This window comes from Xenia sp. Carnegie-2017, unplaced genomic scaffold (assembly GCF_021976095.1).
Source record: "Xenia sp. Carnegie-2017 unplaced genomic scaffold, XeniaSp_v1 HiC_scaffold_25, whole genome shotgun sequence".
In the NCBI taxonomy this organism is placed as follows: Eukaryota; Metazoa; Cnidaria; class Anthozoa; order Malacalcyonacea; family Xeniidae; genus Xenia; species Xenia sp. Carnegie-2017.
In genome coordinates, this window is record NW_025813488.1 from 4682954 (window position 1) to 4700144 (window position 17191).

Below are 17191 nucleotides of genomic sequence, written 5' to 3' on the forward strand. Positions count from 1 at the left end.
ACTATCATTACAATGGCTAGTTTTTTATTTTCAACAATATAGAAGATTAGAGTGTGTCTACAAGCCTTTCTTTGCTCTACTAGATGGTAATGCGATAGTTCTTGGTTTAGTTGTAAGATTAACTTCACCAATATTAGCGGCACATATGATATTACGTATCGTATTTTCAAGAACATCTTCAGCCAACGTTGCAAATTCTGACGAGCTATAGCAAAAATTTAGAATTGAAATGTTGCCAAATGAAAAGAAAATGCAAAATGCATGGCAAACCTTTTAATTTCGTTGTATGGTGTTGTTTCATTGTGTTGGTCAATTTCTTCAATGACGTCAGTGATGGGACTGTGTAGACTTTCTTGAGTCGGTGTGTTGGATGATATTGTAACAATAGGAATATTCTAAATAAAGAGAACAGATCATATCAATTCATCTCAACAGCATCAATAAAAAGATGTTTGCTAGGGAAGAACACACAAGTCCTTTAAATTTGAGTTAGTAATTGTATCATGATCACTGCAGTGCACTTTATAAATCTTCAAATCCTTCATTCGTTCTTCTATGAATGTTTACCAATGAAAAAACCTCCGTATTACTTAACATAATTTCGACATCATCATTAAAACTCACACTATGAACGTGCGACATAGCATCATCATTCGTTGCAAATTGTCGAAAATATGGAATGGGCTCGTCGGCCAAACTACGGATATCAAAGTGAAAAGTTTCTTCATTCAATAATCCCCTGAGAAAAGAAATAAAAATTTCTGAGCTAAGACAATGGAAGAAATAATTTTGACTAGATATAAACTCTGGTGCTAAGAAAGCATGCAAAAGAAAAACAGGAATGGGCAAGGATGGTTAAGTAAGTTTTGCAATTTAGCATACTTTTCATATCTTTTTGCCATTCAACAGAATAGAGTATTGTAATACTTAGCTATGCAAATTGTAATTTAGCAAATTTACCATAATATATTAAATCATTACATTCTTATTTCATCTTATCATTATTAATAATGAAACTCTTTAAAATTGTTGTATCTAGAACATTTTGTTGCAACATTACTAAAAATTTTACGAAGTAAATTAACCTGAGAACAACAGATAGTGCTTCAGTGACGACATGGAGTTCATCACGTGTTGATGACGTGATATTGATCTTCTCCTTGGACTGTCCTCGGATAGTATGTTTACTGAATAAGAAAATGAATTACAATAAGATATTTTTGAAACAAATATATTAAGTAAGCAGTATGGAGAACGAGCAGTCGTAAATTACCGCATTAACGCTGTAGTTATATCAAGTATATCTTTATCAAAAACAGCATCTTCAATCTCTAAAGTTTGAGCGGTAACGCTGAGATGAAGGAGAAATGAACTGGGAGCTACAGGAACTGGATTGGGTTTCACATTCTCATTACTAGACCTTGCACGGTCTGTCCTTCGAGGAGAGCCAATTGGTGGCAATGCAAAAAATTTCTTCAAGTCTCCTTCGGAACCTTTCGACAGTTCGTTTTGTGTTTTTCCTTGTTTTTTCGTCGTTTCTTCAAGATCTTTCTCGGTGATAGTAAAAGTATGCTTTCGTTCCTCCTGAACGTGCGTCCACTCTTGAATTTTTGTGTTGTAAGTGTCCATTAACGTATCATCAATTATCTTGATATAAAACAACAACAACAATTTTGAAAACCTTCAAGAAAACTCATAGTGCTAACAAAGTGATAGTTACCAGGAATAAGAAGGACATCAAAAGGTTATAAAACGTACTAATTAATATTAAATGTGAAAATTCGATAAAAATTCATCAACCATTACAGTTAAAAGGAGCAATGACAATGTTATGATAAATAAAGTGGGTAAAGGTAAGGAAGTAAATGATAGTAGGTTAAATCATACCTCACATATCAAATCAATGTCATGTAGTGATGGTGAGCCAGACGAAAAAAATGTTACCTACGGAGTAAACAAAAAGGTTACATTCCTTATATGATAGAAACCTCTCTTTTATCTCGTTCTATATGCACCTTTAAAGCAACACTCTCTGCAGGTTTCACGAGGCCAAACGAGGGAACAATGTCAACAACCTATTCCAAAAATATAATATAAGGAAAGAATTCGCATCAACGAACAATATATGTCAAAAATCTTTCATTGAAACCACAATAGATAAAGCTTACATTATTTTCTGGGGATTCATTAATGATCCATCGATAGGAGATCGTGTGTTCTTTATGCATGTTTAATAAAAATATCACTTGCGCTCTCTTCATATATAATGGAACATTACCAAAATGTAATCTTTCCTCCGATAGAGTTGCGAGCTGAAACAACAAAAACATCAACTGGGTTCAGTGAGGATTTCATGAACTCTACGTCACACATCATTGAAAAATGAGAACATTTGAAATTAGACTGGAAAGTAATTTGAAGTCTTATCAATGTTCAAATTTGATTCATGTCAAGGATACCAGTTGATAATGCTAACAAGGTGGAAAGGCAGAGGCTACATGATTTACTTTAGTGTAATCTTTACCTGAGAGCCAACGTAAGCAATCTGTCGTGTTGGTATATCATTAACATGATCACGTGAAGAAAGGGTATTTTTTGTTGGTCTTTTGTCATACCCTGTGGCGATAAACGTCACCAATGTTGACTCGCAGCCCAAAACATGAATAGGAATGTCGACCTGCACGTAAACGATAGTTTAAGAATAGAGAAGCACTTTTTTATTAATTGCATAGAATGTTGATTTCTAAAACATCTTTTATTTTCAGATCGAGTTTAAATCATAGCAAAAATATACTTAATCATGAAAGAATTCAAATTTAAACTTCGTTGTTTAACTTCGATACTGGATTTATCACTGGAGAACGTTAAATTGTGAATGAAAATATGAATACGAATAAAATATGGACACAAGACTTGAAATTGAAATCTCATCACTTGCAATGTACGTCTTTGCTTCCATAGGTTGGAACATCCAATGAATTGAAACCGTTTGGCCGGGTGAAACTTTTCCAGTTGGATTCAAGCATTCGAGAATTTCGCACCCATAGTTTTCCTGAATAAAATAATCATTTAATTATTTCAAAGAAAAAGGGAATGAGAATTCATAAATTTTAAATTAATAAGCCACTTAATGCTTAAGAAGTTTTGATTTCACTATGAAATTTTCCATGATCAACTCTCTATCATTAAGGTGCAATATCATTCACACCTTTTGTAGCTCTCTCAAGGGAGATGTATCAATTTCATATGTTGTATCAACTGAGCCACCATTATATAAGGAATACTCCTGTATTGGTGGCGTCCGGAGGCCAACAGCGACAGGCGAAAATGCATATCTGTAGGAGTTAAAGTAAACGAAAGGTTCCTTCCCTTTCACAGTCACACCGGCGAAATTTAGCTAAAACATAAACATGTTCATCAATAATAAATTTACTTTCTACCTTAATGATAATGCATTACTATAAAACCGTTTGGGATGAGCGACTCACGAGCAAAGTACAAAAAAATTCAGCTACTATAGTAAAGAAATCACTATATACGACTACTCTCTATTCTAAAGAACTGGCTCAAGTTCAATAAAATATCATCATACCAAAACCTCACGTCCTTTGTGTATTTTAAGCAAAACGGGAAGCCTGTTGACACCAACGATTTTGTGTCTAAATATTAAAAGCAGCCTTAGTTGACAACATAACAAAAAAACACAGTTCTAGAATTTAAAACTGGTGGCGAAAATACACGACAATTATCCTTTGTCCTTCCCAAAAAAATTTACTCTTCTAACATGTAATCATTGAAATGCTTGTCTCAAAATTTTGATGTAATGAAAAAATGTTGGGAGCCAAATTGCATCTAAAATAGGGACATATAGCGTTGTGAACACCTTCTAAACAGCTAACACAGTAAATGGTTAGATTGTTTTACGATGAGCCATAGTTTCTACACGGTTGTAATTTGTACAATATATAATTATATTATATAGTTACATTATAACTACAGTTATTAGTAACTATAAGATTAGTTTTGACTGTTAAATAACATACTTGTATTTCAACATAACAGTTTGCGCATGACCAGCAGCAAGAGAGCCTTTTTTTGGTTCAACACTGAACAACTGATGGCCTATTGTCTGCATCTAGAAAAAACCACTATGCCATTACTGTAGTAAGGGAGGTAAATGATAAGTTTGTGATAATCTTACTTGACGTAATTCCTCCGAACTATAACTTCCAGTCTCTGTCCAATAATCCATCTCAATCTTTAGATCGTTAGGAAAAAGAAACTCCCTACATGTGATAAATTATATTACGTGCATGACACTCTTCAAGTCCAAGCAGTTAATACTCCTCTAAACTAACGCACAAAGACCAACACAGAGTTTTTGCCAACAAGTTTCCTCATTTTAGATTGCTGAACTTTGCGATGTGAAAGAGAGGACTGGGAGATGACTAACGCTTTAATCATGACTATACTAAAGTAGGAAATAAAAATAGGTCATACCAGTCAGCTGTAACTGGACCATTGTTAAGAAAACTAATGTGAAACACATTGGGCTCTGAGTCACAAGTAGCGCTACCAAATGATAATCCAATTACAGCTCTCGTTGAAACCGGTTTTCTTCGTTTATCACTATAAGATAAAACATATATTTACAACTCTCATGGCAACAAGCGAAGTCTTTGTAAATTTCTGATTAAATGAGATATACGAACAACACAGTGTTAGCCTGAACAAAATTTTTTTACATTGACATTCAATACATAAATATATTTTGATCTTCATATCGCAATCACGATTCCCACCAAGCACATCACTGCAGTATAATGATGAATTTTCACGTTGTTCAAACCAAATAAATCGGTTTAAACTGGGATAACTGGTGGATAATTACCTGTATCGAGTGAGACTTGAGCTCATTGCTTCAACAGGATGAGGGTCTGTCTCCAAAAGTGAATTGAAGCTGTAAATTGAATTTAGAAGTTTAACAAAAGTATAATATACATATAATGATGCAAAAACTACAAATTCTTACATTCCTTTAATCTGCGCTACAAGATCAATGCCTGTATTCCAAAAACTCACTCGCACTCAACTCGCACGCAAAGATATTGCGCACCCACTAATCAATAGCAAACTCATTTCTCCATCCATGGCAACATTTTTGTTGAAATATCTAAATTCGAGCAATCAGCGAATTAAAAATACCGTTTTCCAATAGCTATGAAGTGATTTTTAAGCTGCACTGAGTTTGAGTGTGCTTTTGGAATACAGTCCCAATTCTCGTAGCTGTTTCATTCATTACTTAACAAAGTAAAAAATAGCTCAAGTACAAACACATTTTAAATCAATTTATTAAAAAGCTTATTGATGCTTGAAATAAATATCTGCTATTAAACACAACAAAAGCAGAGTTAACATGAGCAAAGTGCATTTTTAGAGTTGTTGAAAATCACAATGAATTACATAGTTTCTCCATGTTATCTTCAATGACATATTCATCTTTCATAACCTTCCTCGTAACTGACAATGACATTCGTATATGCTACTCATTGCAACTTTTGTATACTGAAATGTTCTTACCTATCAAGTGAAAACATTTTCCATAACTGAACTTTACTATAGGTTTCCCCACTACCCGTGGAACGGATGTCTTGAACTTGCAATGTAGGATAGACGCCTTGAACTACCACAGAGCATAGACAGGTATAGTCATCCATAGTCTTTGTTGTCGAATCTTGAAAACGAAACAGACGTATTGGACAAGTAAATAACGCAAGTTCAATGTATTTTGTATGTGATAAACAAAGGCGTAACTGAGTGTAGAACTTGATTTCACACAAGTACTGAATGAAAATATCTACGTTAACATGAAGGCGAACGTTCCAGTTTATAAATATATTGAAATTAGAAAATAAAATTGATGAATTGAACTTTAATAGTACCATCGTTGAACAAGGCATGATGTATTTTATCTAGGTAGGTCATAGAGTTGAGTCCATTTTTTACCACCTCCAAATACCTGGCAGAGAAGTCACGAGATACTTTATGTTAGTACGATATTTCGTCCTTCTGAGGGGTCTTGCTTTCACTTCAAGCGATTTGTAGGTTCTCGCAGGTATTACGTCATGTTTGCTTTCCTCTACAGCTTAAACAAAAACATGAAACATGTAAAAAGTGGAGTAAAAACATCTTTCAAAAAATATCGCATCTTAAGAATAAAATCAAGTATGTAAATGAAAACAATTCGTTCATTGAGATTGTAAATTGACGACTAACGTTCTCTAATACTAATTAGCCATAGCGAAATTCAGCTACTAACACATTCATGTTCTTTATGAAACATTCTGATCCAAATCAGCCTTATCTGAAACTTGTGTTATAGCTGTACGCGTTCGTTGTAGCCTTATCAATCTACAAGTAAGGTAATACCATCTGAGGTAATATATGTAAACTTACAAATCACATCTCTATCCTCTTCGTTATCTTGAAGATTCTCAGGAGATAAGAATAAGGAGTAAGGTACATCGCAGTCGGTTGGGTTGTACAGAGTTAGCTTTCGCATTGCACAAGTGTCAACTTCGACACTATCGAAATCCATTGATGTGTTTTGACACTGAAATACAAAATCCATAGTCAAATAAAAAAATTTGGCATCAGAAAAGTAATAAACTAACACTGCCTTTTTGATTTTATATCTGTATCAAACATTAACATTTTGATACATATTTGTAAATTCACCACTATGTCCAAGGGAGTGACGAATTTGATCGACTTGCACTGCTTTTGGAGTAATTAGCTACCTCAAGCACAAAATATTAGACAAGTCATCTTAGCATGCACAGTCCACTAAACCAACTGTTTCAGCTCAAAGACATGCGAACGACCAACCAAGTATACTTGCACTGCTTTGAACATATTAACTTGATCAAAAATGGACAATAGCAACACACGTGATAATACATGGGGCAACTTCACAAGAACAGTACATACACTTCAAGCATCCTTTGATACTTACCGTTATGCGTCCAGTTAATCCTGAGCCGACAGCACGGATCAAATAATTTTGCCCAGGTGTAACACTACAAAATAACACAGTCAGACAACGTAAGCTCAATCGCAGATAAAAACAGTTTTACCCAAATTTAAGACTCTACGCAAAGCACACAATCACAGAGAGAGAACAGCATAAACTACAACATATTTGCTGTGAAGCCAGTGTTGAAGAATAGGCACGTAAGTACAAGATGATACAAAATAAAACAAATTCCGAAGAGGGACATCTCGTTCTTGATATTCAAGATATTACAATATTTTGAAACAAAAGATGGTGTAATATTTCGTCTTTATTCCATAAGTCATAAGTCTGATGATGTCTTTGAAATAAAGACGAAATATTACACCATCTTTTGTTTCAAACTCTTGTAATATCTTGAATATCAAGAAAACAAGATGTCCCTCTTCGGAATTTGTTTTATTTTGTATTACTTGAAATTGTCTGCTTGTCCTGGTTATTAGTACAAGGTGAGATGTTTGGATCAAGTGGAAAAGCTTGATGATATTATTTAAACATGCATTATTTTCAGTAAACATCATCACGGCGAGGAAAAATGCATTTTTTCTGTCTGTAAGCGTTGAAAAATGGTTTACAAAATTACCTTAAAACATTTCTTCACTACCCTTTAAAACGGAACCTAAATACTTACCTCTTATCTGACACAACTCTCTCAAATGCTCTGATAAATAGTTTACACTTTAAAAGATATTTTCTCTCCTCAACGGGACAAAATTGCCAAATGCAAGACTATAAAAAAACACTTCGTAAATTGTCAAAACCATTTTCAAACCATTGATAATTAACAAAAAAAAGTTCTCACCAAACGCTGGCCTGAATTCAAAAATCCTTCGCATGGCTCGATACTAACATTTTTCAAAATATCCGAAGGAATTTTCCATTTAAAGCTGAAGGGGAAAAATCAGTGAAATTCAATGTAGTTCATTGGTTTGGAGAAGTTGATATGGAAGATGTTTCTTTTGTTTTTTACAAGGCATGCATAGGTCTGAGAGGAAACAAAGATTAAAAAACATAGTCATATACACTACTTTATGGGTATTCGTGATTTATTTTGTACGCGATATCTTCTTGTTGATGTGTTTCCAACACACGTTGGTCGAAAGTAAAACAACTAAAGAGAAGGTGGTGTATGGATGAGAGATAACATAGCATACACGATTTTGAAAATGAAATCCACAAACCTCGTTTTCCAAATGTATTTTTGGTGATTCCGTTGAAGCACTAAGTAAGAACTCCTACTTACGTTGATTCCATAAAAAAAGGAAGAGAGGGAAAACGTTTTTCTATGTTACTGTTTCGTTTGATTTTATTAATCGAAATTCAGATGTAGAAATAGCCCCTACTCTATTCAAAGGTACATGCATTAAAAACCGGCTTTATTACTCAACCCCAAAATCATTCAAAACTATCCAGATTACAACGAAAAGATTTTACTCAATAAATAGATAAATAAACCCCGCGCAGAGTCAAATCTAAATATTATTGCAAAAGTTATGGGCATTTTTTCACCTGATTAAATTTCTCTTCGTTATTGAAGTGACAGATCATCGACATTTTATTCGTTTGCAATTCCATTCCTTCATAGCGAAACAATATTATCTGTAGTCTGCCATATATAACGCCTTGAGAGGGTTTACAACGAAAAACCCTAAACGATAGATATTAAAACGACTATCAATATAACAAAAATAACACATTTTGTAAAATTTTTGATTGTAGGATTAGAGGAGGTGTCTCGTGTACTTACCTGGAAGGATCAGGATCAAAGAAGAACTTCACGGGATTGGAGAAGGTGTCTCGTGTACTTACCCGGAAGGATCAGGATCAGAGAAGAGCTTCACGGGATTAGAGGAGGTGTCTCGTGTACTTACCCAGAAGGATCAGGATCAGAGAAGAACTTCACGGGATTAGAGGAGGTCCTCGTGTACTTACCCGGAAGGATCAGGATCAAAGAAGAACTTCACGGGATTAGAGGAAGTGTCTATTGTACTTACCCGGAAGGATCAGGATCAAGAAGAACATCACGGGATTGGAGGAGGTGTCTCGTGTACTTACCCAGAAGGATCAGGATCAAAGAAGAACTTCACGGGATTAGAGGAGGTATTTGCAATGCAAAGCGTCCGATACGACGCATGTTGTAATGTGACAGCTGGGAATACCTGAAAAATGTACGACAAAGTTAAGGAGGTCAGCAAGAACTTTTTTGCTAAAAAACCAACTTTGTGTTGGAAAAAATGTTTGGAATGTGTATCCACATAGTGGATAGATAAATATGATCTACAGTTAAATCATTCCATTACGTCGTGTTTCACAATCTTCACCTTTTATGCAAGATTTTATACAGAAAATACGTACATACGTTGATCTCACGTGTCAGAAACAAAAATAGACGACTAGTTTGTCTGAACATAAACCGCAAGAACTCTAAAAATTTATGACTACGTACGTAAAGTAAAGTTTATATTCTACAAGCGCACTTAAGTTCTGTAGATGTTGCTATATCAACTAAAAAATCACTCACCATCTGTGTTGAACTAAACTCAAGACGCGGTAAAAACGATTCTTTACCAAGGGAGAAAGTTTCTCCTAAAAGTAAAGATTTATAAGATAATTGAATCATTATACATTGTTAATCAAAATAGTTATTATTAAAACCCACTTGCTGTTATGCAATGTTTTTCACCAAACATCACCATGTATTACAGGAGTATAGCTACGTAACATGTCATCAATGCTTTTCTACTTACCAGAACAATACAGAGTTAAGCACCATGGCGGGGAAAGCGCGTTATCTTTGACAAATCTATAATCTCTAACACACTAAACAATTTGCAACACATTATTATTTACGCTAGAAAATGAAACGCACAGTTGCTGATTTTAAATGCACAGGCGCACCTTGTACGAAACAAAACACTCAATTTCACAGCCATAAAACTGATTCACTTTCTCCTACACAAATATACGAAAAATTTGGTAACACAGTCAAGGTTTTCATGATCTGTGATTGATCACAGCAAAAATTTTGTGTAATGTTATAGGACTTATAGTAAGAAATGTGATAAATCAAAACTACTATCGTCATTTTAAAACATTACTTACTTTCATAGATGCTGAATGAAAGTAATGATTGTAGAGTAAAAGTGGAAGAAAAAATTGAGTCATAACAAACTCACAGGTTTGAACGTCACGGTAAACGATGTCGTTTTTAAAGGCAAGATGTCGACATTTTCGGGAGATATTTGAAATACTCCAGTGTTATCTAAAAGGTACGCAATATCCTCAAATGATCCTCACTCACCAGCAATAGCAATATTAAACACTTCTATCAAGCGTCTACCTTTTAACCAGTAGCATGTGACTTTCCCCTTAGTGTGATTGGTTATATTCACTGTCTGTAAAAGATTATATGATTATATGGATTATGTTTATTATATGGATTATAAAGGCTTGTTATAAACCAATCGTCATAACTGAAATCATTATTCTTAGCAAGTGACGAATTAAAACTTCATTTTGCTTACTTTCTATGGAAAGATTACGAAAAAATTACGATAAAAAATTCGTCTTTTAGTAGGAGGAATTATTACCTTTTGTTCTATGCATGGAATTTTTGCACATTTTCCAAAGTCTAATAGAGAATGATCAAGACTGATGTGTGGTTGAACCAAAGCCTGTCAAATATTTCAATGATAAATTTTAGCTGTTTTCCTTCCAATATTTTTAACGTCCATTTTCTGTTCATACTGTTTGTCCGACACTTGGGTCGTTGAAAAAACGCTCCTCAACAGACAGGTCTTCCTCAGATGTTTGTAAATCATGATGATGCTATAAAGAACGTTTTAAATTAAACTAATTTCATGAATCATTCAGCTGAAGGTATAAAGTAAGCACAACATACGGGAAAATGAACGACGTTGTTATCATCAATGGTTAATTGGCCATTCTTTAGCATCTCTTGAATATGCTGTAAAAATTTTAAATATTATCAAATTAATTAACCAAATGAAAATGAAAAAAAATCAAAAACAACAATCAAACAGAAGAAAAAAAAAGAAAAGAAAAAAAAGATAAAAAAGAAGTCAAATTGACTTTTATACCCTTGTGAATGGAGGAGATAAAAGATTTTTTACTTTGAATTGGATTGACAACATACTACATCATGGACATTTGGATTAAATCGCTAAACTTGCTGCCATCAATCGGGCCCGTCCCTAGATCGTCAATTGACGGGGGGAGGGGGGGGGGAGTTTATTATCATGTTTAGTTGTGCTCGACTATTTCTTTTGAAAGTGAATTTCTCTTTAAAAGAAATCACTCTGACACCACTGAATATATGAATAAACACACTCTAATTAATATTCTAGGGACGGCCGTCGCTTACATATAAATATTTTGCATGTTTACTATACCATGGGGAAATGTTTCTCTAGATAAGTAAAATACCTCAGGTGATGTCCTTGATAGTCCATGCTTTACAAACGCTTTATATTGACGAAGATGCCTTGACTTTAGAACGGCTAAGAAGAAATGAAACTCTATCAAAACATTTGAGGATAATATCTATAAATGACAGAGGTTCAAATAAGTATAAAGCATGATCAGTGCAATATGATCTAAACTTGAAATTAATTTGTCTTTGAAGATTGCAAACGTAGAAAATATCTAATCTTGAGGATTGTAATTTGTTTGATCACGTGAATTGTACGTGAATTGTCAACGATCGTTAGATAATGATCAGTATAGTTATATTGAGTGAATGAAATTAAAATTAATAAAACGAGATCTATATACGAAAGATAGAAAAAATTATGAAGATTTCTCATCATACAAACCAGGTTGGACAAGTTCTGTGTTACATGTTCCAAACATTTCTAAATACAGTGGAGCCTAAACGATGCAAGTCAAATGAACAAAAACAACTATAAATGTGGAAAGTAAAACATTAAAAAGTCTCATGTAAAAAAAATTCAACAACTCGCAAAACCAAGAGATCAAATAAGCAGTGAAGTAGAATTTTTCATAGTTTATGTTATATTACCTGATTTTGCAGCAAACACGTAATGTTTCGGTAATAGTTAATGGCAAGTTGTGGAGAAAACCTCACAATGATTTTAACACTAGTGAACGCAGGTAAATAACCACTTGTTGTTTCAAACGTAAAAATACTGTTACGTTCATCGACGAGAAACTGTAAAATACACAATAAACACGAATTACTCCATAGAAACATCTTAATATGGATTGATTTGGTTCATATCTTTGAGTATCATGTAAGATTATATATATTATCTTGTATCTAAATAAATAATTTCATCCACTTTTCAATGAAGATGGCGTAAAGTATGGAGGAACATGGTTACTTCTTTAAAAACAATTGTTGTTGGTTTAAATTGTCTACTATCTTCCCTTACTTGAAATGCTGTGTTAACATCAGAATCGTTGATTAAATTTACAATCTTCGTAACAGAGCAGCCGGACTTTACTTGACCAAACCCAAGCAAAGAAACGTCAGATCTTACACTGGGACCTAAGAAGCAAAATTATACGTGGCTAACCAAGGGATTCCTTATACTATTGATAATGAAATGATCAGTTAATATAAAATAACGTCAACGCTGTTGGTTTTATTGTAAAAATCAACAAACATATGATGTTCAAATGGAAAGAGCATAATGCAGTGTTGATGATGTAAAATGAAATGAATGATAACGAGAGACCAGTTAATTGCTTACCAATACTATTATTTACCAAAATGTAAAGATCATTATTTTATATTTCATACGTATGTATATGTAATTTAAACATATTTCACCAAAATAAGCACAAATTACACAAATATTTACATACAACACACCTTTGCTTCTTCCAAAGCATTCAATAACAGAACAGTTTGCTGCTCCAAAGACATTTACTTCAAAATAGTCGACGTGAGTTGCATTTGGATATGTTGGAGAGTATTGAATCTGAATGGTGAAGACATAAAATGTAAATATGTTATTTGTAGAAAGTCAACCTCGATGATTGCATGTGCAAACATATTTTTGCAAAAAGAATTTTTTAAAGGAGAAAGTTGGATAGTTTGTGCAACCCACACGTCAAGAATTATACTTTTGATTTTATTGCAAATAAAACTGCCAAAAGATAATCAGAAATTTAAAGTTTGAAGGATATAGTTAATCCTCTAAGCCAATGGTTGTCCTACTATATATCATAGTTTCTTCATAAGAAATAACTTTTACCTTTATTTTTCCAACGCTACCAGGAGCAATTATCCCGTGATATTGAGAACAAGTGAAGACTTTTTCCAGATTTGATATGGACGACGGTTGAAGGATTTGAAACGAAGCGTTAACAGGCGACATATTTTGAAAATGTAACGTTTTCTCGGATGAAAAGCCAGCAGCAACATCACCAAACTCAACGATAGTTTTATCCAATGAACGACCATCCTTCTCTTCTTTAGTACGTAAAGGATTCTTTACCAATAGATAGGGATATTTTCCTGTCAAAACAAATCAACGTAGGTATGCATAATGTCAAAAACAACGTCATTATCAAAGAAGTAATTCGTACAGTATGTACTACATTTAGCCAGGCTACACGTCTTCTCTCATCAAAAACGTCAATGGTTTACTTAAATAAATAAACTAATTTCATTATAAAACTAAGAAAGGATGATTAAGTTGATCGAAAGCAAACAAGTGTAAGCATGAACGCTATCGTTCCCCGTAACTTGGACAAAGAACTCAACTTGAGTCTAAAATATATAATTGCAAGAAACAAGTTTTTAAATGATTCCTACCTGTGCCATTAAGTTGCACAGACTTTTCCATTGACTCTGGATGCTTACCAAAGTAACAAACAGCAACACCATCATACACATAACCACACTAAATGATCAACATATTCATGTTTCAAAGTACATTTAGAGTAATGAATAAATGGCATGAAACACCAACCTCAGGTGAAAATTTTGCTTTTATGAGACATGATGTTTTTGATTCAAGAGTTCCACTTGATGGCATGAAGGAAAAAGGACGTTGAAAAGACCACTTAAATTGAGTAGGAACTTCACTGTAATGATTGAAATAAAAAAAATGAAAATAGTTTGTTCTACATTCACTTAAATATTTATTCAGTAAAAGGTAGTGTAAGTGTCGTGGTCTATGTAAGGAAGCTAAGGTGGTGTAATTATGGCTAAGGTGTGCTATGTATGGCTAAGATGGTGTAATTATGGCTAAGGTGTGCTATGTATGGCTAAGGTGTGCTATGTATGGCTAAGGTGTGCTATGTATGGCTAAGATGGTGTAATTATGGCTAAGGTGTGCTATGTATGGCTAAGGTGTGCTATGTATGGCTAAGGTGTGCTATGTATGGCTAAGATGGTGTAATTATGGCTAAGGTGTGCTATGTATGGCTAAGGTGTGCTATGTGGCTAAGGTGTGCTATGTATGGCTAAGGTGTGCTATGTATGGCTAAGGTGTGCTATGTATGGCTAAGTATAGTTATACATGTGTTCTTTAATAACAACATATTGATACACTTTATGAAGTGTCAGATATAAAGTAACTACCGATAACTTAGGTTACTGCTTGCCAAATAAATTGCCATTCTATATATTTATGAAAACCTACCTTGGATTTGTTAACTTGAAACTCAATTCACAGAAGTCTTTTACAGCACACATCCCAAATTTTAACATCTCTGGTAGTAACAGATCTGGCTTTGGGAGAACTGCTTTTATAGGCACAGAAAATGACCCATCCTGGCATAATGATAGAAGGAATTATGATAGTAAAAATAAATGACGAATTTACCACATAAGGGACGTTGTTCATGGATATAGGTACCTTGGTTTGAAACTCAATCTTATCTTCATAACAATACTAAAATATCAGATGAATGAGAAACATAAAATTTGAAAATCTCTGAAAATTTACAACTTCTTTAAACTTATTTGGACTTTATGTATTTATCGTTTATATACAATGACATATGGTTAGCAGCAGTTTTATAAAAAATGTGACGGGGAGAGTGAAACTTGTTCCACATGTCAGGACAAGTGTCTTTGGATAGAGGGTTGTGAAGAATCTTGAATGTGGAACTCTAAAAGAATTCATAAGAAACACAGTTAATCCAAAAGTAGTTACTTGGATATTTTATAAGACGATAGTTAGTGCATATTAAGTTGGTTGTGGCGTGTACGACAAAGGAAAATATAAATACTGTCTTGTTCTCACTTATAATTAATCTTTTGAGTCTTGACTTGAACGTTCTTCAGAGTAATTTGTTTTGTGTATTCGCCACCAGGTTCCCATGCTTTCCACTGAATTCCTTCGTTTACCTCAATGCCGTAGTTCTGAACAATCTTTGGTGAAACTGTAGTCATCGTCGACTGCAACATGAAAAATTGTAAGTAGATTCTTCCATAAGCTTATGAGTATGGTATTAACAAACTAATTTAAAACAAACGTACCACTCCAAATAATTTAGAAATAGGCATAAACACTGCTGAATTCTCAAAGTGTACATTATTTCCTTTCCTAAAGTTTAAAAGGCGAAATTTAAACTCAAAAAGCACTACAACATTAGCATCTTTCTGAAGATTTCTCCACCATCATATCTGTTGTCATAACAACAAAAACGCAGCAGTAATCGGAAGACGCCGGCCAACCTTCGATGCTTTACCATTGAGTTCTATAATAACTGGAGGGGCTATCTCAAGCGCGGCCTTAGATATCTGATGACGCCAAAAAAATGGCGGATTTCGTCCGTTGCCGCTGAGATTTACCGAAATTGACCGCTTTTCCGAAAATTTCACAATTTCCACTCCTCCTGAGAAAAGTGAAGAAAATGTATGTGTGTATTTGGGATTTGGCAAGCAATTTTTGATGAAAATCACGATAAAACCTACAATTCTAACAGCGAGTCAACCTAGCTTTCCAGTTATCGGCTCCTACGAGGATGTATTTATAACTATCGACGAAAGAGCTATATGTCGGCTACACATGTATGAATGCAGATATGCGTCGTTTTCTTACCAACGTCAAATTTGTTTGATCGATTAAACTCTTTAGTCTATACAAAAAAGTATATCATAGTTCATCTCCACGGTTCACGAGAGAAGTTAGCTTATTTGTTATCATTGCTATTTTGCTTCTTTTCATGCAATGGGCAATGGCTTTTCACAATTGTAGGATTTTTACTTGTTTCTTTAAAAAGTACATATTAAATCTCTGGATATTTACGGATTTTCTGTAATTGAGTTTCATATGAAATTTCAAAAGACTCAAGTCTGCATAGGTTTGGTAAATGAAAACAAACAATATTGTATAGAAATTACTTTAAGTAACCTTTTGTGATGTTCTGAAGGCAACTGCATCAAATACTTGTAAAGTTGTAGCACATTTTGATTTTGTTGTATTGATATATAAATTGGGCAAAATGCAAATAATCATCAAAACACTTATGCTTCCAATGGTGTTTATAATTCATTTTTAGTTTTAATACTTCCACCCTTCTTTTTCTCTTTGTTTTGTTTTTCCTATATTTGCAATATAAGTGCACAATTTGAATGATTAACACAGTTTTCACCTCAATAATAAATTTCATAAGCAGTTGGTAGTGCATTTTGTTCTCTGAGTATCCACATTTGGTGTTTTCTTCATACAAGAATGATGAAATGCATATGGATATGTCATAGCAAGGCAATAAAACCAAATGAATTAAATACCTATAGTGTACTTTTACGCTAGAAGCTTAAAAGCTTTTTAGAAATTTGAAAGTTATTGGATTATATTACCTCTATATCATCAATCACATGAAAAGAAATAAGAAGCAAAATATTTGTAGAAAAGCTTTGAAAAGTGAAAAACATTTATTTAAAAAAGCAGTAATGAAGCATATGATAAATCTCCATTCTCTACTCTAATAGGTAAATAAGCTCAAACTGTTTTTTAAAGAAATATAAGAAATATATAAGAAATATACAGTACAATAATTTTAAAGGTTTCATCACTGAATCTTTAATGCTTCAGTATAGTGCATTAGATATTAGTAACATTTAAACAACACTCAACTAAAATATTTTGATAAAGATATGACATGATTTAACAT

General features: G+C 33.6%; 1 protein-coding gene across 1 annotated transcript; it reads right to left on the minus strand.

Moving 5' to 3' along the window:
• Nucleotides 1-7: 7 nt before the first annotated feature.
• LOC124452546 (cilia- and flagella-associated protein 65-like) lies at nucleotides 8-15718 on the minus strand. The gene is made up of 47 exons (XM_047003103.1): nucleotides 15552-15718; nucleotides 15316-15470; nucleotides 15086-15181; nucleotides 14926-14963; nucleotides 14710-14840; nucleotides 14035-14149; nucleotides 13878-13965; nucleotides 13315-13577; nucleotides 12930-13038; nucleotides 12487-12602; nucleotides 12114-12263; nucleotides 11908-11962; nucleotides 11519-11592; nucleotides 10974-11039; nucleotides 10820-10900; nucleotides 10663-10746; nucleotides 10413-10467; nucleotides 10249-10334; nucleotides 9971-10024; nucleotides 9820-9892; nucleotides 9594-9658; nucleotides 9128-9231; nucleotides 8582-8720; nucleotides 8254-8307; nucleotides 8101-8183; nucleotides 7875-7959; nucleotides 7704-7801; nucleotides 7016-7079; nucleotides 6457-6613; nucleotides 6020-6145; nucleotides 5581-5734; nucleotides 4892-4960; nucleotides 4501-4629; nucleotides 4202-4286; nucleotides 4044-4135; nucleotides 3593-3659; nucleotides 3209-3397; nucleotides 2939-3052; nucleotides 2525-2677; nucleotides 2169-2312; nucleotides 2016-2075; nucleotides 1888-1944; nucleotides 1274-1647; nucleotides 1086-1187; nucleotides 625-739; nucleotides 271-395; nucleotides 8-205 (listed from the first exon to the last, which is right to left on the minus strand). The coding sequence occupies exons 5-47, from the start codon at nucleotides 14775-14777 to the stop codon at nucleotides 58-60; spliced, it is 4689 nt and encodes a 1562-aa protein (XP_046859059.1). The 5' UTR covers nucleotides 14778-14840; nucleotides 14926-14963; nucleotides 15086-15181; nucleotides 15316-15470; nucleotides 15552-15718; the 3' UTR covers nucleotides 8-57.
• Nucleotides 15719-17191: the final 1473 nt, after the last annotated feature.

What these genes read in the sequence shown, in the direction of transcription:
- LOC124452546 (XM_047003103.1), bottom strand. Translation starts at nt 14,777, where the DNA reads ATGTTAAAATTTGGGATGTGTGCTGTAAAAGACTTCTGTGAATTGAGT. An exon ending in ATGTTAACACAGCATTTCAA is followed by an intron (nt 12,264 to 12,486) that starts GTAAGGGAAGAT and finishes TGTATTTTACAG; the next exon opens with TTTCTCGTCGATGAACGTAA. An exon ending in AAAATGTTTTCACTTGATAG is followed by an intron (nt 4,961 to 5,580) that starts GTAAGAACATTT and finishes TTCAATTTACAG; the next exon opens with CTTCAATTCACTTTTGGAGA.